Source organism: Polypterus senegalus, chromosome 11 (assembly GCF_016835505.1).
Source record: "Polypterus senegalus isolate Bchr_013 chromosome 11, ASM1683550v1, whole genome shotgun sequence".
In the NCBI taxonomy this organism is placed as follows: Eukaryota; Metazoa; Chordata; class Cladistia; order Polypteriformes; family Polypteridae; genus Polypterus; species Polypterus senegalus.
In genome coordinates this window covers 51,428,907-51,456,708 of record NC_053164.1, presented here as the reverse complement: position 1 = coordinate 51,456,708, position 27,802 = coordinate 51,428,907, and the positions used below count along the sequence as shown (strand labels likewise).

At 36.7% G+C, this 27,802-nt stretch overlaps 2 protein-coding genes across 3 annotated transcripts in view; one reads left to right on the top strand and one right to left on the bottom strand.

Moving 5' to 3' along the window:
- elmod3 (ELMO/CED-12 domain containing 3) overlaps nucleotides 1-9,077 on the bottom strand; it is a 41,036-nt gene extending 31,959 nt beyond the window's left edge. The window contains exons 1-2 of the mRNA XM_039768603.1: nucleotides 8,985-9,077; nucleotides 1,767-2,565 (exon numbers count right to left, since the gene is read on the bottom strand). Of these exons, the coding sequence (XP_039624537.1) occupies nucleotides 1,767-1,832 (66 nt within the window). The 5' untranslated portion in view covers nucleotides 1,833-2,565; nucleotides 8,985-9,077. The remainder of the gene's footprint in view (nucleotides 1-1,766; nucleotides 2,566-8,984) is intronic.
- A 3,689-nt stretch (nucleotides 9,078-12,766) lies between these two features.
- ash2l (ash2 like, histone lysine methyltransferase complex subunit) overlaps nucleotides 12,767-27,802 on the top strand; it is a 70,699-nt gene continuing 55,663 nt past the window's right edge. For both annotated transcript variants that reach the window (XM_039768601.1, XM_039768600.1), the window contains exons 1-3: nucleotides 12,767-12,864; nucleotides 24,309-24,375; nucleotides 27,574-27,719. In XM_039768601.1, coding sequence (XP_039624535.1) covers nucleotides 12,806-12,864; nucleotides 24,309-24,375; nucleotides 27,574-27,719 — 272 coding nt within the window. In that variant the 5' untranslated portion in view covers nucleotides 12,767-12,805. The remainder of the gene's footprint in view (nucleotides 12,865-24,308; nucleotides 24,376-27,573; nucleotides 27,720-27,802) is intronic.

Sequence of the window (27,802 nt, the reverse complement as noted above, 5' to 3'; positions counted from 1 at the left end):
TCAAGGTATTTATAAAGATGAAATACAAATATGACACTAATCACAAGAAACACGTTCACTTTTTGTGACTGGATTCAGTGATGCACTTCATATCCCATATCTTGTCCCTGATGCTTCTGGAATATGCATCAGCAACCCAACCTCCTGAATCCAAATAAACACATAAAAATGGGATGAATGGATAGGGGAGAAATATGAAAACAGCCACATAAAAACTGACATTTCACTAAAATGTACACTATTATTATTGGGGAAGTTGCTTATAAAATCAAAATAAAGATTTGATATATCAAACTTAGCCATTTTTTTTAAAAGTAACATTCTGTCGTACTCCCATTCTTCTGTTTTACTCACTGTTAGGTTTTTAATGGAAGTAGACAACATGGTATTATATACAGTATCTTCTTTTTTTTTTTTTAACTCTCTCTATACATCCCATGAACAAGTAAAATGTAGCAATGGTGCCAAGACAAAATCAAAATTTGATTTCAAGTTTATAACACATTTAACATTTAAGCCACATCCCTAAACATGATTTGATGGTTTTTACAATGAGGACAATCCATGTGTCTAATGATTAACAAGATTTTGCTTTACCGATTTTGTGAAATTACAGCTTAATATAGTGAAAGTCGAGCATTTTTGCTGGGCACACACTTTTTTACATTCTGCAAACTTAAATTGTAAAATTACAGAATTATCAGACTTGTCAGAAATATGTGTAGATGGATATTTAGAACATTCTTTGGGAATATTTGTTACTTTCTCAGAATCATGCTTATATCTGTAAAAGTAATCCCCTGTGGAATACGCTTATTAGCAGATGAATGGAGTTCTGACAAGGTGAGACAACAGCAGCACAGGAGGCAATGAAATGTCAGTTTACCTATAGAATGTGGACGTTGCTGTTTATTTTCAATGTGAAAGAAAACAATTAGACAGAAAAAAACACCTCATTATCAATCAGCATGGTATTTGCATGGTTTTAAATTAAAGGAGTAGCAGCATACAGGAGCTATAGTTGCAAGGCTTAAGGCAGTAGAATGTGGTTTCTTTCTGCTTGTTTACACTCCCTTGCACACAAGTTGTTTACGATTAAGTCACATTCAAACCGACACCCCTTTGTTTTTTCTACTGCTTATGCAAATAATTTAAATACAATCGTATGCCACATCTTGTGCAGAATTGCTAATGTAGACAGATAGCAATGAAAATAAAATAAGACTGTACAGTTGCAGTATGCATTGGCGTGTACATATATCAAGCTCCACAACATCATGCTGGAGTGTTTTTGTAGTGGAGTTTGCACTTTCAGTCTTATAGAAAGGAGGATACCTCTGAACCAGAATCAAACGTGAAATACCTTACACGTTCCTTTATTGAATGTGTTTGTTTGAAGGGAGTTTTCTCTCAAAAAATTTCTCTTTCAGAAGATAAAGTTGTACACTAGGTCATGCTTATGCCACCAAAGATGACTTTTAGCTTCAGTTTAATGTCTTTTTGGATTTTAAAATTACCAAGGAAAGAATTAATAAAACTTGTCTGCAAAATACTTAGCTTTTCTTGTAAAAGGTAACCCATCCTGTTTTACTGTATTTAGTATTTAAGGCTGAGATCCATAAGAATATGTACAGTAAAGACTTAATCATTGTTAATCAGCTTTTCAAATAATCACATACTTTGAGAACCTGTGAACACCAAATTTATGAAAATTTCATATTATGAGACAGATTTTAAGCTTTACAAATTTGCCACGAACAACTCACCTCCACTTCTTGAACCAATTTAAAATTGTAGTCCTCTTCAACAGCATTTGCAAAGGTCTGTTCCATCCTCAAACTGGCTACTTGATTGGTTTTTCAGTGCCTGCCAAGTAGCTGATGGAGTAAGGCAGCAACTATGGCTGCTAGCACAGGGATCTGCATGGCATTGAAATCAAGCATACTTGTAATAATGCTTGTGTCACTAGAAACACAAGCGAGTGGGTGTATTGTCATCTGAGTTGACTTGTTTCAGTATAAGAGAGAAATGCAGGAAATTACAGAAGACGTAAAAAAAAAAAGGACTACCTAGATTTTTTTTCTTTTTGTTAAAACGATGAGTATAGATCACAAAGGGGATTTCCAAAATAGTGTGCTTTGTTAAATCTTGAGAGAATTGTTTCAGAAAGTAGTAAACCAGCTTTGAAATGACATTTTTCCTGCACAAAGCGACAGTTTTTGATTGAGGAACTCATTGCTATTAAGCCTTCATTTCCATCTCCATCTGATCCTTCTGTAATGCTTGAACCAAAATACACTAAGATACACACTGTAGGTTAGGTTTCATACAGTGCCAAGAATTTTCTTAAACCGTTTCTCTCTTCTTTCACAGGACTTGACCTTCAATACAGAAACCAAGTCACAATACTTAAAAAGATCCAGTTCTTCACATAAAATGCCTGCATAGTTCACAAATTCTACTCCCCTTAGTTATTGGAAAGCATGCTTCAGTCTTCTTTGCAGCAGGTGCTTATGGACAGCATTCAAAGTGAACCTTCCACATGCCAACAATACTTCAAAGAGCCTTAAACCAATTAAAAACACAAAACAAAAAAAAAAATTATTCTTGAAAAAAGATACACTTCTTAATTTCAGCTAACTCTATATTTATAAATGACATGGAAACCATCATGCACTTCTCTAAATAAGCATATTCAAACTGGCAACATAAAATGTTAAATAAAATGAAGCACAGCATGTATGTGCAAGCTTCATTATTCTCCAACAAAATTACAATTCTTTCTTTCTCAAATTTGCCACAGAGTATTATCTCTATATATAATCTTCATTTGGATCTTGATCTTTGTTTGTCCTTGAATGAATTAGAAGAAGAAGCACTAGATGGCAGTAGAGAGACAGCTAAAACATAGGCATTGCATTAAGAATCATCTCCAGGCTTATACTACTGAAGACTGTAGTACTCCAGTCACACCTCAAAACACAGACAGACATTAAAACTAAACAAATTGTTGTGCTTTAAATTAACTAAAGAGATCTTCATTTAGATATTGATCTTTGTTTGTCTGCGAATTCCACGCATGCATAGACCACCTTCCAGTCTAGTACGTTGTTGTTACTCACGGATGTCAACAATATGCCGGAATAACGAAAGGGGTGGTGGACAGTGTTATGCTGGTTAGCTCCTGAGGCCTGGTTAGAGAATGAGATTGCCGAAGATAAAAGGTACGTGCCTACGTAACATATGAATGAAAGAAAGACAGTGGATAAAATGAATGACAACGTAACAGCACGTTCCGGAAATTATTATTGTTACGTTGTAGCCGGCGAGTGCTGTGTGTCTCACAGTTGTACCGTGGCTTGCTCACATATCAGTGAAGTGATCCCTATTTATGCTTTAAAAAGCCTGGATACCTATGTTTCCCCCTTTTATAACCGTTGCTCAGTGTACATTGCCTTACTCTTTGGATTGCCAGAAAGCAACCTGCGAGACTGGAGAAAGGTTGCGAAGACATCGTGAGAGGAAACGACAATAGCAGAAATGCTCCTACACCACCTAATAATTATGATTAGGACAGTGATTCCGAGTTGGTCGTTCCTATCGAATCAATAACCAAGGGTTTTCTTTTGTAATTTTGTTTCCCTTATAAAAAATCATAATGCTGTGCGACGAAGGGCCCAGTTCACAACTGGTAGCCGCGTTTAAACAGGGAGGCCTTCACAGACAACTTTAACACGCGCAACGTAGTTGGCCGCAAATGGCTAGTTTTCTTTATATTTGTCTTGATATCAAAGGGTTCGTTTACCTGGCAATCCACCCTGGTCTTTTTTTAATGCTATTTATAGTCTATGTAGAGTGGATATTAAACAGAAAAAAATGTGTCTATAAACTAAACATAGTATGAAATATTCTGCTATATTTCACCATACACAAAGCTAATATTTTCTTCATATCATGTGATGAAGACCATGGAGTGGCTGCTGCTTCACCACCTGAGGCCACAGGTCCGCCATGCCCTCGACCCTCTGCAGTTTGTATAGCAGGAGAAGGTGGGAGCAGAGGATGTCATCATCTACATGCTACACCGATCCCTCTCCCACTTGGACAGAGGCAGTGGTGCTGTAAGAATTATGTTTCTGGACTTCTCTAGCACCTTCAACACCATCCAACCTCTGCTCCTTAGGGTCAAGCGGACAGAGATGGGAGTAGATTCATACCTGGTGGAATGGATCGTGGACTATCTTACAGACAGAACTCAGTATGTGCGTCTCAGGAACAGCAGGTCTGACATTGTGGTCAGCAACAAAGGAGCGCCACAGGGGACTGTACTTTCTCCGGTTCTGCTCAGCCTATATACATCGGACTTTGAATACAACTGTGAGTCCTGCCACGTGCAAAAGTTCGCTGACGACACTGCTATCATGGGCTGCATCAGGAGTGGACAGGAGGAGGAGTATAGGAACCTAATCAAGGACTTTGTTAAATGGTGCGACTCAAACCACCTACAACTGAATACCAGCAAAACCAAGGAGCTGGTGGTGGATTTTAGGAGGACCAGGCCCCTCATGGACCCCGTGATCATCAGAGGTGACTATGTGCAGAGGGTGCAGACCTATAAATACCCGGGAGTGCAGCTGGATGATAAATTGGACAGGACTGCCAATACTGATGCTCTGTTTAAGAAAGGACAGAGACGACTATACTTCCTTAGAAGGCTGGTGTCCTTCAACATCTGCAATAAGATTCTGCAGATGTTCAATCAGACGGTTGTGGCAAGTGCCCTCTTCTATGCGGTGGTGTGCTGAGCACACAGAATAAAGAAGAGGGATGCCTCACACCTGGACAAACTGGTGAGGAAGACAGGCTGTATTGTAGGCACGGAGCTGGACAGTTTCACATCTGTGGCAGAGCGACGGGCGCTGAGCAGGGTTCTGTTAATCATGGAGAATCCACTGCATCCACTGAACAGTATCATCTCCAGACAGAGGAGAAGCTTCAGCGACAGACTACTGTCACTGTCCTGCTCCACTGACAAACTGAGGAGATCGTTCCTTCCCCATAGTATGAGACTCTTCAGTTCCACCTCGGGGGGTAAACGCTAACATTATACAAAGTTATTGTCTGTTATACCTGCATTTTTATCACTCTTTAATTGAATATTGTTCTTTATCAGTATGCTACTGCTGGAGTATGTGAATTTCCCATTGGGATTAATAAAGTATCTATCTATCTACTGTATCTACAACAACAACAACAACATTTATTTATATAGCACATTTTCATACAAACAGTAGCTCAAAGTGCTGTTTATAAGATAAACAAATGTAAATATTGAATTCAAAATGCACAGCAATGTCCATATTAAAATACAAACTGGCAATGCTTACTTTTACTTTGAAAATGTTAAATCTTTATTTTAATAAATGATGTATTTCTGAAAAATAGTACAGCATTTCTGTTTTTTTAATCAGAATGACAACTTTATAGTATATGTCAAATTTGTACTTGGTTTAAAAATACGGCATCTTTACTTCAAAAAAGCAAAAATATTTTAGCTGTGAATTTTTTATTTGTTTATTTTACTGATATTTTTCAAATCCCAGTTTGAAATATGATGTACTGTAGTCTATGTTTATCTTACAATATTTGTAATTACCTGTAGTTTCATTTTCAACTGGTAAAATCTATTGTATGACCTAGTTAGCATAATCAATTTCAAAAGTAAAGAGAATTACACAACATAAATTATTCTCATAAAGTTCACGTGTATTGAAAAATATATATGTGGATCATATAGAAATCAGGGATGAAGGGGGCATGTGTGAGGGGCATCAAAAGCAGTAGGCATAAGAGAGGAAACATCCCCAGACAAGGTGCCAGTCAATCATAGGGATAGGGATGTAATTTAACATAACATGTGGGGCCGATATATATTTTGCAGTTGTAGTCAATCCAGTGCTTCCCAGACTCGGTCCTCTCGACCCACTGTGGCTGCAGGTTTTTGTTCCTACCAGATTCATAATCAGTGACAACACCTGATAAACACTGAACTCACTTAATTAGCTGGTATTTTTTCTCTTATTCTACATTAAGAAAAGCACAGCAGCATGATTTTTACATTTATAAGGCATTTAGAAATATTTCTGCTTTTGCTATATATTTAAATGCTTAACTCTCTTTTGTCGATTTCATTATATTTTGCCCTTTCTCTGTGCAGTTTTCACCCCTTCTTATTAATGACAGTTAAAAACAAGCAGAGCTGACACCCAGGCAAATAACACTGAATAATCCAAGGTTGCAACTACTTTAGCGTCCATCCATCCATTTTCCAACCCGCTGAATACGAACACAGGGTCACGGTGGTCTGTTGCAGCCAATCCCATCCAACACAGGGCACAACGCAGGAACCAATCCCAGGCAGGGTGCCAACCCAACGCAGGACACACACAAACACACCAAGCACACACTAGGGCCAATTTAGAATCGCCAATCCACCTAACCTGCACGTCTTTGGATTGTGGGAGGAAACCGGAGCACCCAGAGGAAACCCACGCAGACACGGGAAAAACATGCAAACTCCACGCAGGGAGGACCCGGGAAGCGAACCCGGGTCTCCTAACTGCGAGGCAGCAGCGCTACCACTGTGCCACCGTGCTGCCCTACTTTAGCGTCAGACTCACTAATTAGTAAATAATGGATTAAACAAACAATTAGAACACTTGGAAAAGTAGAATGAAAATCAAGATGAAAATATTGTTAAAAAGAAAAAAATATACAATATTCCCATGCTTGGTACATTTTATTTATTTATTTTTACCAAACTTAGTTTTCTAATTTCTATATTGTTCCCAAAACACAGAACTTGGGGGGAAAAAACGTTCACTTAATTAGCCCAGGAGTCCAATTAAAAACATAAGCTGGTTGGCACAAAAACCTTTAGCTTACAAGGTAACAAATTTCAATTCAAGAACTATATAAACAGAAATATTCCAATGATCATAAGATTAAACAAACAATACAGAGTAAGTCAATAATTTCCAAATTACAACTGATACTTATGTTTAATGTTCAAGACTGTATAGTCAACAAAACAGCCTAATAAAATTATTTTCTGATATGTGGCACTGTAAATAGTAAATATGATTATTGATTAGAGCAGCACTTTAAACTGTGACTTTCATCGTCTGTTGTTACAAAAAGAAATTGAATATGTTGACTTGAATCTATCAATTGCTCTTTTATGGTGAAATTAAAGGTATGCAACATCATAAGTCACTTTATATATCATAAGTCACTTTACAAGGCAAATAATATAAAATAGAGTGTCACACTCATGCAGACAATAAACATTAAAAATGTGGAGTTAAAATATAGGATCTAAAAGTGACAACATGTCAAAGATAGTAAGACACCTTAAACAATGGAAGGTGAAGCATATTAAAGCAAACCACAGCCTATATTAGTGAATTTAGCCATTCTAAAAAAAAGATATGAACGGAAAATATGCAGTTAAGCCTCAGTTTGAATATTAAACTGATGGCACATTGTAAAAACTGGCAGAGGCTTTACAGCTTAGGTTCCACAAAATGAAATCAATGGTCACCAAAAGTGGTGCAGTGATAATTCATGACAGCAAGATCTGATTCGTCTCAATGGTTTGTGCATAAGTTTCAAAGCAATTTTATGATTGTTGTGCTTAACAATTCTGTACTATTCACATTATGCAACTCACTTTTATGCATCCATCCATTCATTAATTAATAAATTTTCTGAATTTTCTTATTTCATTAGTCTCCTGGAATCAGAGCACTATTATGGTAAGAGGGAGTCATTTTTTTAACTGTAATAGCAGATACAGTCTTGAACACAGGTTATGTAATTAGTTTCCTTGGGATTAATAGGCACAGGACTTTAAACCCCAGCGTTGACTCTTTAATTGTCACCTCTGACTCAATGTGCGATCAGCAGGTCCGTTAACCTGCCTGTGCTCCGACTGTAAAAAACGTTAACAAGTTGTATTATACATCAATTGTATCTGTGAAGTGCTTAGCTTGGTGGTTAATTAGTGAAAGGCTGTAAATAAACCAAACTAACTTGTTTGAATAATAAAACCTTAAAAAAAAAAACATTCCCGCGAATCGGTTTAATTAATAATGCAAGCGCATTTCAATTATTTACACAATCTCCAGGATAAAATTTCATATAGTATTTTCAAAGCATAGAAGTGGCAGGGACCCTGCCGAAAATTTCCAATAACTTAAAAAGCATTGATTTTAGTTAATCATACAGTCTCATACTCATTTGTACAGGCTTTCTTAAATTGCAATATGAAATTAACATGAAAGTGGTTTGGTAAAGGATCGATTCCAAGATCCTTTAACCACAGAAATATGGCCTGTGTAGGGATGTGTTAAATGCGATTGGGCTGCTGTTTCTGTTTACGATTATTGCTACTAGTATATACTTCAGCTTCATTAAAAGGGTTCATACAATTGATGGATCGGATAATTAAAAAATGGAATTGAACCTAGGATGGTGAAGAATGCAACATATCTATGCGAGTGGCATCTAGATTTCGATTTTTGGATAATGCAGAAAATGCACCGTTTCAAAATTCCAGCTCTGATTTAAAATTATATCATTATTAAATGTTTAACAAGTTCGCTGCTAATTCGGTTTACTTTTAGACACGTTTAGCAGTACACATATCTACATAGGAGCTTCTAATTCTAACTACAGCACTCTCTGTCTTTAATCGAAACCTGAAAAACAACTGTTAGTTAAAATCCGTATGTCTATATGCGATGAAGACTCATAAATCCATTTAAAACTAATTGATTATTTTCTGAAACAGAACTTTGCGAGACTGTGACTGTTACTCATCCACAAACGTAATACAAACTTATCATGCATTTTTAATATAAAGATTGGAATAAAGATATTGCGTTTGTTGTTTTAGGTTGTTGTTTGTTGCTTTTTTTTACCTTAAGAGTTTAACTCCCTCCAATCTCGGCTCTTAAACCGTCAACCGCTAACCCGTCAACAGCCTGCGTTTTGCTTCTGGGAATTGTAGTTTCCTAACGGAAGTAACCAACCAAGGTTTGATTTTCCGCCAAGCTATATCTACATTCTCAGGAACTATATTTCCCGACATGCTCCATTCCAGGTTACTCGGAAGGGGTCGATAAATGAGGAATGGTGGGAACTGTAGTCAAAAATTGAAATCAGAGTGAGAATACAGAGAGACAGTTCTTGACCTTACGTGCAATTACCACAGCTGACTGCGCAATCAACTTATAAGCGCTTTTTCATAACGTTGTAGGTATCAACCTGCGAAGCAGGGAGAGAGGAAAATGGTACTCATTTATTACCGACAATTTACAATTGCTTATTAAATTTCCTTGGCCTAAATAAATCTGATCTATTCTAAAATCACATTGAAAAGCATTGTCCTTCCTATATGTCATGCAGTATCGAAATAGTAAAACTAACAAAATCTAATATGATCAACATCAGTTAACTAAAAAATGTAATAGTTTTCAGTTTACTAAACTATTAATTATAATTACTTCCTTTACATTGTCAATTGAAAAGGACATTTTATAACAAACTCTTTCACTATGTCTTTTAAATACTACATTATTATTTGAATGGTAATTTGATATAGTTCAAAAGATTAATTGATCAGAGTTTATGAACCCCAGGTTCGCTTCCCGGGTCCTCCCTGCGTGGAGTTTGCATGTTCTCCCCGTGTCTGCGTGGGTTTCCTCCGGCGCTCGGTTTCCTCCCACAATCCAAAGACATGCAGGTTAGGTGGATTGGCGATTCTAAATTGGCCCTAGTGTGTGCTTGATGTGTGGGTGTGTTTGTGTGTGTCCTGTGGTGGGTTGGCACCCTGCCCAGGATTGGTTCCTGCCTTGTGCCCTGTGTTGGCTGGGATTGGCTCCAGCAGACCCCCGTGACCCTATTCGGATTCAGCAGGTTAGACAATGGATGGATGGAGTTTATGAACAACATTAGAACATCTATCAGGTCAGGTCAAGTTGGGGTACAGGTTGGGGTGCAATGGTACAGTGCATTGCCACACCTACCACACAACGAAACAGCTCGGGATCCTGGTTGGCAACCTCCCAGGCAGTCACGTGGTCTAGTCCCACCCTCCGGAAATGACCATCTGTCTGCTGCAGCCAGGTGTTATGTGGGTGCCCACTTGGCCTGGTCCAGCCAAGAGCAACAATGAGGATCCTGTGAGCCAGAACACCCTCGGGGAATCGTATCAGATGTCTGTAGTGCCGTAACTGATGCTCCCTCATAATGTAGGTAATGTGCCTAATTTGGGACTCCACGAGCAACCGTTCATTTGACACAAATTTACACCCAAGGATTCTCCGAAGACAGGAAATATATATAGCAAGACAGGAAACACCAGGAGTCTACAGACTTGGACCTTCGTCTTTTTGTATAGATATCAGGAGTGCCACACACCACTTTCCAGCGACCTCATAATCCCCCATGCTTTCTCATTCCATCTAATGATTTCTGTGCCCAAGAGGAGTTTAAAGGCCTGGATCTTGTTTTTATCCAGGATACTCGCAAGCCCAGACTCCTCACTCAGCTCCTCAAGAGCCCTGGTCAGAGACTCCATTGACTCCATGAAGATCACAGCATTATCAGCAAAGTCAAGATCAGTGAATCTTTCTTCACCAACAGATGCCCCACAGCCACTGGACCCCACGACCTTGCCCAATACGCAGTCCATGCAAGCATTGAACAGAGTAGAAGCAAGAACACACTCCTGACAAACCCCAGAATCAACTGGGAAAAACATAGAGGTTCTGCCTCCACTCTCTAGTGGTAAAACATCTATACATGTATTAAAGAGTCTACTTATTAAAACCAGTAAATCAAATAACTGAATTGCATTTATTTATAAACGTAATGTCATATCTATTGAGATGAGTATGGAATGTTTATTAATAATCATTAGCTAGGTATGAAACATAACTGAATAATTATATTTGAAGTAAAAGACAAACAATATGTAAGAATGTTGGGAAAATTATATTAATAAATTCAAGCTGTTTCTAGAAGTTGTATTCCTTTTAGCTTAATGCTTTATTCTTGTGCTGTATGCTATAAAAGCCCCTTTTTACAGCCTGGCTGTTTTACTTTTGGTGATTGTTTTTTCACTCTTTAGGGGCCTTTACTTTGGAACTGTCTCTATGTATTAAACTCAATTTGACACCATTATCAACTACACACTAAAAGCAAATCATTTTTAAATATATTCATGTGTAAGGTTTTTCAGATTTGAAGAAGTTTTCAATAACCAACAGACATAAGATACAGTAAAAAAAAAAACAAGCTGGTGAATTGTCTGGAAGAGACTACAGTCCCAGCTCTAAATCCCTGTGTCCACTGGGAGAACATTTATGTACCTAACAGAACCATCCTTGGCCCATATTCAGTCCATGCTACCTGAATAAGCAATATTAGCTAATTAGTTTTTAACCATATATGAGTAGTTCACAATCACCTGATCTTTAGAAAGTGACTTTGTCATTTTTAATGTATTTATTTTAAATCTACTATAAAAGGTTCATACCCATGGAGCTAAACTTGCATCCTTAATATGATCAGTGTGGCTATACTGCAGAAGCACGGGCAAACAAACCTGATGAGTTAAAGGATTATTTTGTTTTGCCATGGAACCTAAATTCTTCTCCTGCAGTGTGCAGTTCTACAGGTTTACTGCTTAGCCCTTTTAAAAATGTGTTGACTTATTTGCCATTGATTTATGAATTGTTCTTTTGTTTTTCTATGATACCTGCAACATACAAACATACAAATTTGGATAAACAAGAGGAAAATATCCATTTCATCAAGTTTGTTTGGGTAGCTGCTGAGGAATTTTTGTCAAAGTTTCCACTTCAACTTCTTGCATCAAATATTCTCCTTTTAATATACCAATATAATTGTAAATAACTGTGGAACTGAGCGATGTAGTACCACTGAAAATTGTGCAGTATACTTTTCTTAATTTAATTTAAAACTGGATAACTAATTAACCAAAATTTTCACAATAAATAGAAGGCAGTTAAACTTTTTTTTGATACTGTTGTAATAATGAGACACACAATAAGAAAATAAGAAAAAAATAAGATATTGCTTAGAAATATTAAATGTTTGCTGTTCCAACCACAATTACCGAAGTGTCTTCCACAGTCCACAGATACATTTTTATAGTGACCGAGGTCTATAGATCGTTCCAGTACGAGTTTTGACGTTTTTGTGTGACAATTTACCATGGCTACAATCAGGAAAAGCTAATAGATACAATAATCCCAGGAACTGTGAGCTACAGGCTGTAAACTCGGCATTGTGTACATAATCATAAATTTCTGTATAAATAAATTGCTATAAAATTGTAAAGTAGTGTTAAAATAAACAGTGAACGACGCCACTATGCTAACGGGGCGTCACACATAGGCATATCATGAAATAAGCAGCATTCACTGATGTATATTACATTTCAACAAACAATAGTTGTACTTTATGGAACTTTGAAAGCGAATCGAGTTCAGAATAACCATCTATAATCTTGTTTTATAGTAAATCGATACCTTTATAAAGTGCAAAACGTTTTGTACCACAGCTCATATCTCTTTTTGTGAAAATTTGACACACAATTCAATACTGAAGGAAAGGCGCGTATTAGCGACCCCTGACCGGTCCTCGCCTCGCTCTACTGTGAGATTTGTCTTTGACGTCGAAAGATTGTCTCGCGAGCTTTCAATATTTGAAGATGGCGGCAGAGAAGGAGTCGACCGGTGCAGCAGTAACAGAAACAGAGGGGCAGGAAGGGTGAGAAGAGTTGTTCATTGTAAAAACAAATTAATGTAGATCTGCTGATGTAAGAGTTTCAGCGCTCTTTAGAAGGCATCGGCCAATGAGGGACTAATGTTGTAGTGGCTTGCTGGTCAACAGTATTTTGAATGGCAACGATGTGGGCAAAACAAAAAAGGCATGCCAGTTCGTTTTCAAAACATGTGCAAGCTTTAAGCAGAAGTACATATATACAGTACTGTAAAGCTTGATACCGTAGCAAACTAAATTATTATTTAGTCTGTAGTAGGATGCGCAAACGATAAGCTACATTAAAGTCTCCTGATCATCTTTTACTGAATTAGAAGACACAGGAGTTGGAGATTAAATGAGTTGGTTTTATAAGTTCTGAATTTCCGTGAAACCTCTTAAGTAGATTTTATTTCATTTGCTTTTTAAAAATGTTATTTGAAGGTTATTTTAGAACCACAAGCCTGTTGTTTTATTCTTGTCTTTTAATAAAGTTGTCCTGGTGGTTATCATGTAGAAGCATAGAATACAATTTTAAGACCACGTTTTTACAAAGTTAGAAGTAAGTTAAGATAACACAGTGGTCGGCACTGGGTGCTGAACGGTTTCAAACCTCTGGGCTCAGACATGGATGGGTGGTGACAGACACCAACTGTATCTCTCCCCGAAGGACATTACCGGTTGGAAGATGGAGCGAGAAAAAGCCTTAATTAATGGTAGAATAATACGATATTTTGTATAGTTTAATACATTTATTTTGCGCATTCATAAATTTAGCTGTGTAGTTTTAGCTACAACAGTAGGGACTGGCATGCATTCTTTGTTGGAAACTTGTTTAATGGATAGTAAGCAGCACTCTGTACTGAATAAATCAGATTCACAAGTTTGTATTAATGTACTAGTTAAAAGTCATCAGATAAACCTTTTTTTATTTTAATTTTATTGTAATCATTCCATACAGAGAGATCAATGTTTACACAAAATAGTATTGAAAACAAATCAACCGAACCCCACCACTAGCTAGTCAAAATACATAAATAAAGTTTAATTGGCAGATAAAAAAAATTGGAAGCAAATCAATTTCCTCAGTGCTTTAAGAGCTTTTTCTAAAATATTATTGATTAGATCCTGCCAGGTTTTGAAAAAGTTCTGCACAGATCCTCTAACTGGGAATTTAATTTTTTCCAATATCAAATAGTATAAAACATCAGTTACCCACTGACTTAAAAGAGGAGAGTTAGGATTCTTTCAGTTTAGCAAGATAAGTCTGCATGTCATTAGAGTACTAAAGGCAATCACAGTTTGTTTGTCCTTCTCCACTTTAAGCCCATCTGGAAGAACACCAAACACAGCTGTTAATGGGGTTAGGAGGGATTGTGACACCAAGGCTGTCTGAAACGCACTTAAAAAATTTTTGTCCAGAATGATGTTAATTTGGTGAAGCACAATTGGGTTATTAGTATATTGGCGATAACTTACATTTATTGGGGCACAAAGCAGGGAATATACTGCAGGATTCTATTGCTGACCAGGCCTGTGTATGTTCATCTATTTGTGTCCACGTTTTTAAAGCTTGTATTTTTGCTGCCCTGTAATAAAACTGAAAGTTAGGTAGAGCCATGCCGCCTTCTGCCTTAGGTCTTTGTAGGGTCAGTCTTTGGATACGTGGATGTTTTGAGTTCCAAATAAATGAGGTTATGGTTGAATGTAATTGCTTAAAAAATGATTTATTGATGTACAGTATATTGAAATGTTTTGAAATAAAAAGAGAAGCTTAGGAAGAATATTCATCTTAACAACGTTAATTCTTCCAGCTAGAGTGAGATGAAGGGTTGGCCATCTATGCAAGTCTTGCTTAATTTTTTCCATACAGACGGCAACATTTTGTTGATAAAGAGCTTTATATTTACTTGTGATGTTTACCCCTAGGTATTTAAACTGATTTGCAATGATAAAAGGGAAGTTGTCCAATCTGATATTGTATGCTTGAGAATTCACTGGAAAGAGCACACTTTTATTCAAATTAATTCTGAGACCAGAGATATTTTTAAAATTCTGTACGTGCTGTTAAGACTGCAGGCACAGTATTTTGTGGGTCTAATATATACAGTACCATATCATCTGCATATAGAGAAATTTTCGGTTCAAGTCCTTCTCTGATAATCCCCTTTAAGCATTTCGACAGTGAACTGCCAGTGGTCCAATGGTGATTGCAAATAGCAGTGGTGACAAGGGGCATCCTTGTCTGATACCACATTCTAGTTTAAAGCAGTCTGAACAAATGTTGTTAATACAAAATGAAACTTTTGGATTGGTATACAGTAGTTTGATCCATCCACAAATGTTCGAGCCAAACCCAAATTTCTCTAATGTTTCTCAGATGCTTGCTGGAATAATCACCAGTTTTCCAGTAACTCTGCCCTGGATCAGACGAGTTAGGAAATGGGTGAATTGATGGAGAATGATTATTAATTGACCTTTTTCTTCTTTATTCTGAAGAAAAACACAGTAACATTTTTCAACCTGTAGATGGAGATAGCTTCCTTCAGTTTTTTGCCGTTCTTGTAGATGGCAATCTCATCTTCAGTTTAGCTAAATTAATGGTATGCAAGTTCTGCACTAGGCATAGTGGTGAAACAAATGGTATATGTGGAGAATTTTAAAATACTATACACTCTTATTGAAACTTCATCTTTTGATTATATCAAGGCAGAAAATAAGACAAGCTCATATCTGATTCCTTCACCTTTAGTAAAGTATTTTAACCATCAATAATGAAATGAACAGCACATGGTGTATTTTAGGGGAAAAATCTAAATACATTTAACATTCATAAGCCTGCCTATTTCCAATCAAAATACGGTAAAATAAGTTCTCTAAATGCCTTGGCTGTTCAAGCATGCTACTCCTTTGATATTTGCAGAAGCATCTTAATACTAATTAAAGCACTACATTTTGCTAGGTCTTTATCAAGGTTGAAGTGCACTTTAGTACGACTAAATTTCACTAATTAAACTGAGTTCAGTTTGTTTTTGTATAGCACTTTTCCGTAAGACACAGAGCTCTGTGACAAGTTCTCAGGTAAATGCAAACTTTACAAATTATATAATGAGTACCATACATATAAAGACAAAGCTTTGTTTAAACAAACAGGAAACAAAGTAGTTTGAAACTGATTAATATAAATAAAACCCAAATATCCATCCATTAATTGTTGAACTACTTTTCTCAGTAGGAGTTTGCTCCCCATGTACTTTTACTGATTTTCCTGTAGGACTATGGTCCTCAGCCTTTCTATATCTTTAATCTATTTAATCTAAGACATTTCTTGAGTTAGTTGATTGTGTGCAGGTTATTGTGTTGATGTAAATTGAAATTATTCTTTGATTTTAGTTTTCTAGCAGAGAGCAATAGGTTTTATGCAAAACTAATCTTTTCATTTTACTGTCATTGCTGACAAGCTCCATAGCATGATGGTGACACTACCTGCTTGATAATAGGTACAGTGATCTTTGGGTGAAAGGCTGTGTTAGCCTTGTATTGATTTGTCTTTTTGGGGGGGATTAAGGACACAAATATTTGTCTGTTTCAGGGTCCAGCAATCCAAATGAGAAAAAAGCCACTTTTTGGGAATATTATTAAAACAAACTGAGAATGATTGGAGCAGAACAATTTGCTAGAAACAGAAAAATATTCAAAACAATTTTTTTAATGAGATTCCAACAACAAAGTATAAAAAATACATTATTTTCAATGTTTCAGCAACATTAGTATGATTGCCCTCTTCGATGAACTTTGCAACAAAATTATTTGCTAGTTTTGATCCACTTTGTACAGCAGTAATCTAATGTAAACATTTTAGTTGCAGTTTTGATTTTTGAAAGGGTAACCCTTTTCATGTAAGAAAGCTGTAATGTTCTCTAAGCAGGCTGCAGATCGTTTCAGCACCTGTCCTTTGGAAAGCCATCGGACACTGTTGTGCATGTGAAAGTTGGAATATGTGCCGTCTGTGTAATTGAGTAATTTACAGAATTGCCTCTGGTTTAATCTCTTTGCCATAATTTTGTTTATATCATCCATCGTGTCATGAAACACAGCCAGAAATGTTTGGTCATGCTTCTTGATAAACCATGCAATGAAAGATATACTGTTGTGATCTACTGTCTTTTTCAAGAGTGTTACAAATCTTTTTTGTGGCTGTCTCATACTCTGTGCACCATTATTTGCAATAGAAATCTAATTTTTTGTACTGGTATTATTGCCACTAAAACAGTTAGCCACAGCCTTGAGTAACTGTTTGGCCTTTTAGCGGGGAGCAAATCGAAAAGTCCTTCTTGAAGATCATTTAAAGTAACACAATGACAAAGAAGAGCTAATCTGAGCGGTGTCATCTACATCTCATTACTCATCATATGCAATAGAGAAATATGGAGATGACTGTAAATCTTTTATTTTCTGACTACTGATATTGTTAGTCATTTTCGCAGTCTTTGCAGAAAACTGGATTTTTAATTTTTTTTTAATTATTTTATTAGTAAACTGTAGTTTTACTATTTTAATAAAACACTCCTTAGCACATTCAGCATCACTGAAGGGTTTTCCAAATTTTTTCATCTTCCAAGATGGTGCAAAACTGGAAGCAACTATCCAGTTGAATAGCATTATCTTACTCTGCTCAGCTTTTAGTTTCAATTCAATGGTTGTTGTTTTTCTAGAATCTCTACTGGGATGATTTTCAATGAAGATGAATATTTTGATGTGAAAGTTTTTTCAATTTTGAAATTTTTTTATGTTTTCGTAAGCTTCCCCTGGCAAATTAAGCACATGGGAAAACCTGATGACGCAGCTGTGAATATATGTGCATCTGTCTATTTCATCTGTAAATTCTCTATGTTCATTTATTTTTCTGTTTTTTGTCTTTTTAAGAATTCTGCTTTATCTGACTTGTGACACAATTTCTTTAGAGTTTTTTTTGATAAAGTTTTACTGTAGAGGCTACTTTCCAAAGTGTTTTTGCACTCTATTGTGGATGCCAGGCATGGGCTGATGTCCCTGCCATGATGGTTCATGGTTTCTTACCTGGCCAGGAGGCCAAGGTAATTAGTTAGCAAGAAGAAAGGCCTGTTGTTTCCTGCCTCAGCCAGGAGATTGGCAGGAGGTGCAAGCATTGAAGTGGATACACTGGTGTCCCTGTCAGACTTGGCCTAAGATCCTTACCCAGCTGGTAGACCAGTATAATGGCAGGTTGTCACCCTCTGTCCCTCTTAGACTATATGCCCCTCCGGCATGCTAGATGGCAGCATCCCTGAGCCCTCTGTGCACACCTACAGGGCATGCTGGGAATTATAACTGTGTGGGGCAACACTGTGTTTGGTTGTGCAGGTGTCGCCAGAATGTTTTGCAGAGACCTGGGAAACTTTCAGTTGAGTCAGTGGACCTCAGTTATTGTGTTATTGGATAATCAAATGTATCAGAATTACTGTGTAACTAAGTACTTTTCTGTATCCAGTATTTTCATTTTTTTTTCAAGGAACTGATATTATTGGTTCACTTGAGCTGCTTACTGTTGAACATGCTAATGGTATGTGACAACGGTGATTTAAAGTTGATTCATTCTTACCCAAAAACTGTTAAAAACTCCATTAGCATCAGTGCCTAAAATTAGTATTGCCTTGTTGTACAATAAATTTGAATACATTTCTACCAAAAAAAAGCAAATAATTACTTTTGCTTACTCAAAAGTAGGATTGGGTATCAGCACTGATATCCTGATTCGATCCCGATTCATAGTGCTTCGATTCGATATCAATTGCTACTTAACTACTTACTTGATCAATTATTACTTAACTATCCATAGAGAACATTAATATACATAAGCATGGAATGGCATTTAAGAAGAAATACCTGTATTTGATTAGTAATGAACAGTTAACATCACTATTTGGAAGATGTGAAACAAAATATCATTGCTCTTTTAAAAAAAAAAAAACTTCACAGCATTGCACTTATTTGAAATTCACAATAATTTAATAATTATAATAATAATTTTAAAACTTTCTCCAGTGCCGATTGTTTAGGCTCTACTTGTTTGGATGTCGACTGAGACGACATTTCTGGGTGATGTCAGGATAAGAGATTTCTCTAATTTGTTGTATTACAACTATAAGTAACATATGCATTGCACAGCTTAGATATGGTAGTAAAGTGCTTTTTCCGTTAAAAAAAAAACCTTAATTGGAGCATTAGCAGCATCTTCTGGATCGGATGACAAAAAAGAAGATAAGCAAAAATCTACATATAGTAATTGAGCAGGATAGAGATTCACAAGATCGATCTTTAGACTTTAAGAATCGATTTTGAATCATTTTAAAAAAAAGTAACAATTTTCTGACAAACAGTATCTCCATTAGCTATAGAAAAAATGGTGCTTCATTTTGTTCACTTGTGGCTTGGCTCTGTTGCTTAATTTGCTGGGTGTTTTTTTATTTAATTTAATTGGTTTTGTGAACTTAGTGATGATGTGCAGGTGGACAACAGTCTTGGCTTTTTTAAAAAATAAAATGATAAAAAAAAAGAGTGTGATATATCTCAGATTTACTGTCACATGTGACACCACTCCCCAGTCTGCTGAAGCGACAGACTAATGGACTAATTTACAAAGGGAGATGCCATAATCATCCCACCCCCAATCCCGGAATACTGGCCGTGGGTCATCAAGAAACTTTGACAAGGTTGAGAAACACTGCTCTAAAATAAACTGTAACCAAGTTAAAAAATGAAATTGTTATCTTAAATTGCTTGAGTGAAAGAAAAAAAAATAAAACGGTGGCTTCTACTTTTGGTGACATGCCCCATTTGATGATGATTTTATATACATTTTGTGAGCGCTGATGAAGTCGTCAGGAGCAGCACAGTGGCTGATGGGAAGTGTAGTCCCCACTTTGGTATTTGCATAAGGTTGCAGATAAGGTGAAGCTAGTAGGAAGGTAATATATATTAAATACCTTTCTTAATGGATTTATTTTGCAAAATTGACAGCCATACTCACAGCCATATAACGCCTGACAAGTACTTGCTAAAAACATCTTCTTTGAGCTTTACAGAACTTTGCTCCATTCACTTTGCTTTCATAAATCGCCTACATTTGCATAAACTAGCACACCCAATTTCTTTTTCTTTCAGCTACTCCCATTAGGGGTTGCCACAGCGGATCATCTTTTTCCATATCTTTCTGTCCTCTGCATTTTGTTCTGTTACACCCATCACCTGCATGTCCTCTCTCACCATATCCATAAACCTTCGCTTAGGCCTTCCTCTTTTTCTCTTCCCTGGCAGCTCTATCCTTAGCATCCTTTTCCCAATATACCCAGCATCTCTCCCCTGCACATGTCCAAACTAATGCAATCTCGCCTCTCTGACTTTGTCTCCAAGCTGTCCAACTTGAGCTGGCCCCTCTGATCTACCCATTTCTAATTGTGTCCATCCTCGTCACACCCAGTGCAAATCTTAGCATCTTCTTCCCTTATAAAATAGCTGGTCTCACTAGCATCCTGTAGACCTTCCCTTTCACTCTTGCTGATACCCGTCTGCCACAAATTACTCCTGACACTTTTCTCCACCCATTCTAGGATTCTTAGTTTGTGTATTATTTGTTGTTTTTTTTTTACCCCTAAATATTGATTAATCAAAATGTCTTTAAAGGCTGCAAGAGAAACCCATAATGTCTTCTTTTTTCCTTTGTTGATACAGGTTTTTAATATTGCAGTTTAAAAGAATACTTCCCAAAAATTATATATTTTTTTTAATTTAAAGAAGAAGAAGTTAATTTGAATCTCATATTTTCAGGTTGAAGGAGAGAAGACAATTTATGATATAATAGAATGTAAGGGCGACTGTCCAATTGCAAATAATGTGGAAAACATGCATGGAAAAAAGAAACAATTTCTCACGTTACTGGTGTTGCATAATCCACTTGTCCATTATCAAATAAAGTGCTCAAAGTTTGTAAAACATATGTACAGTCGTGGCCTAAAGTTTTTAGAATGGCATTGGTTCTCACAAAGTTCGCTGTTTCAATGTTTTTAGATCTTTTTGTCAGATGTTTCTATGGTATACTGAAGTATAATTGCAAGCATTTCATAAGTTTCAATTGCTTTTATTGACAATTACATTAAGTTTATGCAAAGAGTCAATATTTTTAGTGTTGGCCCTTCTAGCCCTGGGATGCTGTCAATCCAGATGCCCCAAACAATCGGAAAGGGAATTCATCAGAGAAAATGACTTACCCCAGTCCTCAGCAGTCTAATCCCTGTACCTTTTGCAGAATATCAGTCCATCCCTGATGTTTTGTCCATCCTCCAAAAGTCTTTGCTGCACTGTGTGTGCTGATGCACTCAAAGTCCTGGCATTTGCTGGACTTTCTTGGGCTCCCTGAAGCTGCCTTCACAACAATTGAACCTCTCTATTCTAACTCAGTTACCTTGACAGAGTGATCTCCAGCTTTGTCCTCATCAACCCTCTCACCAGTGTTAACGAGAAGATCACTAAAATGATGTCAGCAGGTCCTTTTGTGGCAGGGCTGAAATGCAGTAAACATAGTTTTTTGGGATTAAGTTCATTTTTATGGCTAAGAGGGACTTGGTTATCTGTTGCACTCTATCAACCTCCAGCCCCCACTTGTGGCACTGAAAACTGACCCTTCTCCCATCTTGCACCCCACTCTTTGATCGTGGTGCTGCATACTCCAATGGACAAAACATCAGTCTTAGATATTGTCACTTGAATTACTAATAGAGAAGTGCTCCTCACTGTTCACATTAATACATCAGTTTAACATATATCTGCACCTATGTATAACCATTTTAAGCACTGCTTTGCATATACTGTACAGTGCATCCGGAAAGTATTCACAGCGCATCACTTTTTCCACCTTTTGTTATGTAACAGCCTTATTCTAAAATGGATTAAATTCATTTTTTTCCTCAGAATTCTACACACAACATCCCCTAATGACTACGTGAAAAAAGTTTACTTGAGGTTTTTGCAAATTTATTAAAAATAAAAAAACGGAGAAATCACATGTACATAAGTGTTCACAGCCTTTGCTCAATACTTTTGTCGATGCACCTTTGGCAGCAATTACAGCTTAAAGTCTTTTTGAATATGATGCCACAAGCTTGGCACACCTATCCTTGGCCAGTTTCGCCCATTCCTCTTTGCAGCACCCCTCAAGCTCCATCAGGTTGGATGGGAAGCGTCAGTGCACAGCCCTTTTAAGATCTCTCCAGAGATGTTCAATCGGATTCAAGTCTGGGCTCTGGCTGGGCCACTCAAGGACATTCGCAGAGTTGTTCTGAAGCCACTCCTTTGATATCTTGGCTGTGTGCTTAGGGTCGTTGTCCTGCTGAAAGATTAACCGTCGCCCCAGTCTGAGGTCAAGAGTGCTCTGGAGCAGGCTGCCATGTGCCTTTTACTAAGGAGTGGCTTCTGTCTGGCTACTCTACCATACAGGCCTGATTGGTGGATTGCTGCAGAGATGGTTGTCCTTCTGGAAGGTTCTCCTCTCTCCACAGAGGACCTCTGGAACTCTGACAGAGTGACCATCGGGTTCTTGGTCACGTCCCTGACTAAGGCCCTTCTCCCCCGATCGCTCAGTTTAGATGGCTGGCCAGCTCTAGGAAGAGTCCTGGTGGTTTCACACTTCTTCCACTTACAGATGATGGAGGCCACTGTGTTCATTGCGACCTTCAAAGCAGCAGAAATTTTTCTGTAACCTTCCCCAGATTTGTGCCTTGAGACAATCCTGTCTCAGAGGTCTACAGACAATTCCTTTGACTTCATGCTTGGTTTGTGCTCTGACATGAACTGACAACTGTGGGACCTTATATAGACAGGTGTGTACCTTTCCAAATCATGTCCAATCAACAGAATTTACCGCAGGTGGACTCCAATAGGCTGCAGAAACATCTCAAGGATGATCAGTGGAAACAGGATGCACCTGAGCTCAATTTTGAGCTTCATGGCAAAGGCTGTGAATACTTATGTACATGTGCTTTCTCAATTTTTTTATTTTTAAAAAATCTCAAGTAATCTTTTTTCATGTTGTCATTATCGGGTGTTTGTGTGTAGAATTCTGAGGAAAAAATGAATTTAATCCATTTTGGAATAAGGCTGTAACATAACAAAATGTGGAAAAAGTGATGCGCTGTGAATACTTTCCGGATGCACTGTACATTCACGTCTTTGGACTTTAACGGGAGACAACATACAACTGACAAAAGACCTGAAAATAAATACTGTACTTGACTGCATGGAATAAACAAATGAAAATCATAAACCTCCAATAATAGTAGGTAAACCTGTAATTCTGTATTATAAGATGCCAGTCATCAGTGCAGGGGGTGGTGTTGAAAGGGATGACTGCTGTGCTTGATATATTCACATCCTGATATTTTGAGGGGTGAAACCTCCAGAGGAAACTGCATAAACAGTCAGGTACCAGACACCATAAAGGGGTGAGCAGTGCGGAACAGTATGTCGCTAGAAAAAAAAAAACTGTAGCGAACAGACCATAAAAGGGAGGACCATTATGCAGCAGGATTGTCAGGTGGAACGCTCTTCAGGAAGCAGGTGTGCTTTGAGGCCAGGACATCAGAGCAAACTTGAGGGAATAATATTACTGTGGTCCGAAGCTGGAAAAATACAGAGACATTCATGGCATGTTTTGGGACCAGGATGCCTGAGCGTCTTATGGAGAAGCATATGACGTGATCTGGAATTGGAACATCGGAACCGGCCAGGCGTATTCCTGGCCTGGAACACCGAATGATGCTGTGTTCATTTCCTTTATCCCACTATGTTGGTTCATTACAATGTGTACTCAGATTTCACATTATTCCTACTGATTTTTTTATATCCGTTCAAAAGAATACACCTTCCTGTACAATTGTGTTTCGCAGTGACCATAAACAAAAACCAGATCACCAGGAAAATGAAGAATTGATCTAATGCAGGAATGTTTTTCTCGTGTGCAATTGCGTGTAGCATTTTCAAGAGTAAGCAGCTTCAGTATTAGCCCTTGGTTAAAAACCAAACTAAATACAAATATTGTACTGTATATGAAAACATTTAGTACTTTTGGTATGGCTGATTAATCAATGGCACTATAAATGATGACCATTGTCTTACGAAGTTTTCCAGGTGAAACTGGGTAACGGAGCTAATTATATCATTATAATCATAACTCTTCTATTGTTCTGTGTAAAATCATGCGGTTAAAAATTTTTTTTTCTGCCATTGCTACAAACTACATGGAGTAAGAAACTTAAAAATATTTTTGTGTTGAACATGCCTTTAATATGAATCATTGAACCATTTTTATGCTTAAATTGTTGTTGTATTTTATGTTCCCCTGGTTTTCAAAATTATCTTCATTCTTTGTTTCCTCTTTTCAGAGACTCCACTTTAGGAGACATTGTTCCACCTGCAGATACAGAATCTTCTAATGGGAAAGAAGCAATGGTATGCTGTTGAAGAGTTTAAACTATTGCCTTTATGTCATACATATAGAAAAGTCAAAAAACTGTGCATCTCTGACGTAATTGCTAAGCAGTATTGTCTTGTACTTTTTAAGCTCTAGGATATGACTAAACTTGCATTAAAATTCTGTTTTGTGCAGTGATATTATAAGTATATTGTCAAGATTTGACCACCATTCCAAGATACTATGTATAATCTAAGGTACATGGCAACACAGTGATTAGTGAGGCAGTCTGACTTTTGCTTGTGTCAATTTTATACATTGTCCCCCTTTCCTCCAGGTATTTTGCTTTTTTATCCCATGTCCTAAGGTTAATTAACGAATGTAAATACAGAATTTCACACTGACTCATTGTGGGTGAAAGTGTGATCTGTGATTGGCTGGTGTTTGCCTTGTGTCCAGTAAAGTTCCAGGTCTCCATGAAAATTGCTGAACACCTTTACAAGTGTATTTATTCAAGTCTTTGTTTTTCTCTTCCATGAATTTCTTTCAGAAAGAATTTTTGGCAGTAAGGGATGGAAATATTCTTTGCCTGCTTCTGTAGTACAGATACCATATAAGAAGTTATGGGACTTAAAGGTGTTAGATCACCTTGAACTGCCTTTTTCTGTCTGCATGCTTTCAACAGGTGGAACTCCAATTTAATGTGTAATCTTCATTTTTCTGCAAAAGGGTTGTTGTGCTACCAAAATTTCAAACTTCGATGCAATAAGTATTTGAATTTAATAACCATTAATTTTTAATGCCAAATACAGTATATCATGTAATTCAATACAAATAAATTTTGATTATGTATGTATTAAAATCTTTACATTGATAAAACCAGATAATAGAAGTTGTGGTAATTAAATGCAAATAACTTTGAAATAGTGCAATCTTAAGCATAAGGTAGGAGTAAAGTTCTGTAAACAATAAAAGGTAAAAAAAGCTTAAATCCAGTCAACAGTTTTCACTTTGAAAACAAGTACAGTTACTGAGGTAATACAATTAAATGTTTCATATGTATTTAAATCTTAATTAAATATGTATTGCAGACTTTTGTAAGTGATAAACATAAAGAAAACATTAAAAAAACATAAAAGAAACATTCAAGTTAAAAGAACATTAATGTTGTCTTTTGTAAGCAATTGTTTGGAAAAGCAACATAAATGAACCACTAACACATTTAAGTGCTTTCGTAGTTTCGTAGTTCAAATAAACTGCGATGTCTTTGTAACTTCCAAATTTTTACAATAAAAACTAGGATATCAACATGCCCTTCTGTGTGGCATACTTTTGTTGGGTTTCAAATGTACCAAATGCATACTCTGAAGCACAGCTAGAAATGTATGAGCACATTCCGGCACCACTGTTTATGCAATGGACCACTAAAAACTTGTAGTTCCTTATAAAGTAAATGTGATGAAATATAATTTTAAAATCGCACATATTAAAATAAAAGAAAGTAATGCACTATGGCAGCACACCTTGTGGCGACAGTTTAAAAATTAAGGGAGTGAAAAAGCCCTAGTGCTAAAGACCATTGCCCTTGAATAAACGGCTCAAAATAAAACTGACACACAGGTAAAAGTAATAACAGACCCTTGTCTTAATGCATTAAAAGTTTAAATACAAAAAAATATTTTAACCTGTAGAAATTAACATCACATTCTTCAAATACTATCAGTATGCATGTTTATACTTATTAATGATTCCGTAATTTAGAAATGAGATACCTCTTGGAATTCTTTGTATTGACTTGCATGTCAGACGATTAAGCAGAGCCGGTCAACCCATTAGGTGACATAACTGCCCGCCTAGGCCACCGTCATCCAAGGGGCTCCATTTAGGTTAGTTATGGGGCTTGTGCCCTGAATACTGAGGGGGACTATCCAAACCCACACCACCCCCCAAGCCCCCAACCCAATGTCTCATAATACTGACTTTGCACTCTGGACACTGAGGGGCTCAACTGCTGAAATTACCGTATTAAGACCAGTCAATGGGTGAAAACGGTGTTGCATCTTTACAATGCTTAGTTATATTTCAGTACTTTTGACATCCGAGGTTAGTATAATTTAGACATTAGCAAGTAGCAAACAGTATTTTTTTTAATCTCTTCTTGTACTAGAAGAGTGGACACACACATTACATATACAGGTTCATTTAAGCTTATATCGTTTTTGAACTGGGAAGAATTAAGCTGAATTTAATTTACCACACAGAGCGTAGATTTTCATTGTTTTGTTCTTGCATTACATCATAGGTATATGGGACACTGATTTGTTAAGGTCTTTATCAGTTTTGGATACATTCAAACATTATTTGCTTTATTAGTTTTCCTGTTTTTATGCCCAGACATTTGAGTTTATTTTCCTTTTTTTAAACTAGTGTCCTGTCTTTCCAAAAGAAAGTATGTGATTATCAACAAAAACGAGAGGAAAAATTTCAATGCCATATAGTTAGCTCATTAAAAAGTACACAGTATTTAATTCTAAGTTAAATTAGGTATCAGACAAAATTGTTCCCAAAAACTTTGTTTTAGTCTGCTTCCTTATTTATTATCAAATGCTATGACCAGTTACTAGAATATTTTAATCAATTTATTATAGTCTTCCTTTTAACCACACCCAACACAATACCAAGAATAAATTCATAATACTTCCTTTTAGTTTAATTTTCAATAGAGAAATAATTTGACATCCACTTAGTTGTATATGTGGCATTATTTCATATATGCTGAATGCTTTATTTCCTGTCACTCTCTTATCTAACATGTCCATCAGATATAACTGCTGTATGGTTGAATTTGGTTGAAACCTCATTCTAAAGTCCAATAGATACATTAAAAGCATTTTTTTGCATAAATTCAAAATTAGGACTAAGTGTACAGATTTGTTATTGTAGGCAGTGATATTGTTGTATAATCAGTTCCATTTGTTAGTTGCCTGATACTCACATGACTTTTCCTCCAGCTACTGCATACCATTGATGTCCTGGATGCTTAGTATAATAATAGTTCACATTTGCACATCTTCAGCTTAATTTAAGATTAATTTAAGAAATATTATTGGACTGTTAATGAAAAATAGGAAAATGGTTGTAGTGATATTCATTAGGTGCAGTGAAATATATTTTAGTATAATCCTCATTTTTTGGACATTTTGTTTATTCCAACATTTAGATGTTTTCACTTTCAGGATGTGCCTGGAGATAATTCAGAGCCCATAGATGTGCAAATGGGATCTATGGAAGAAGAGAATGGCCGACAGCTGGGTGAAGTAGAACTGCAGTGTGGTATCTGTATGAAATGGTTCACAGCAGATACATTTGGCATTGATACTTCGTAAGTTTCCATCCAGCAATTTTCTGTGATGTGTGTTTGTGAACAAACATATTGTAATGTGTGTATGTATATGTATGTGTTTA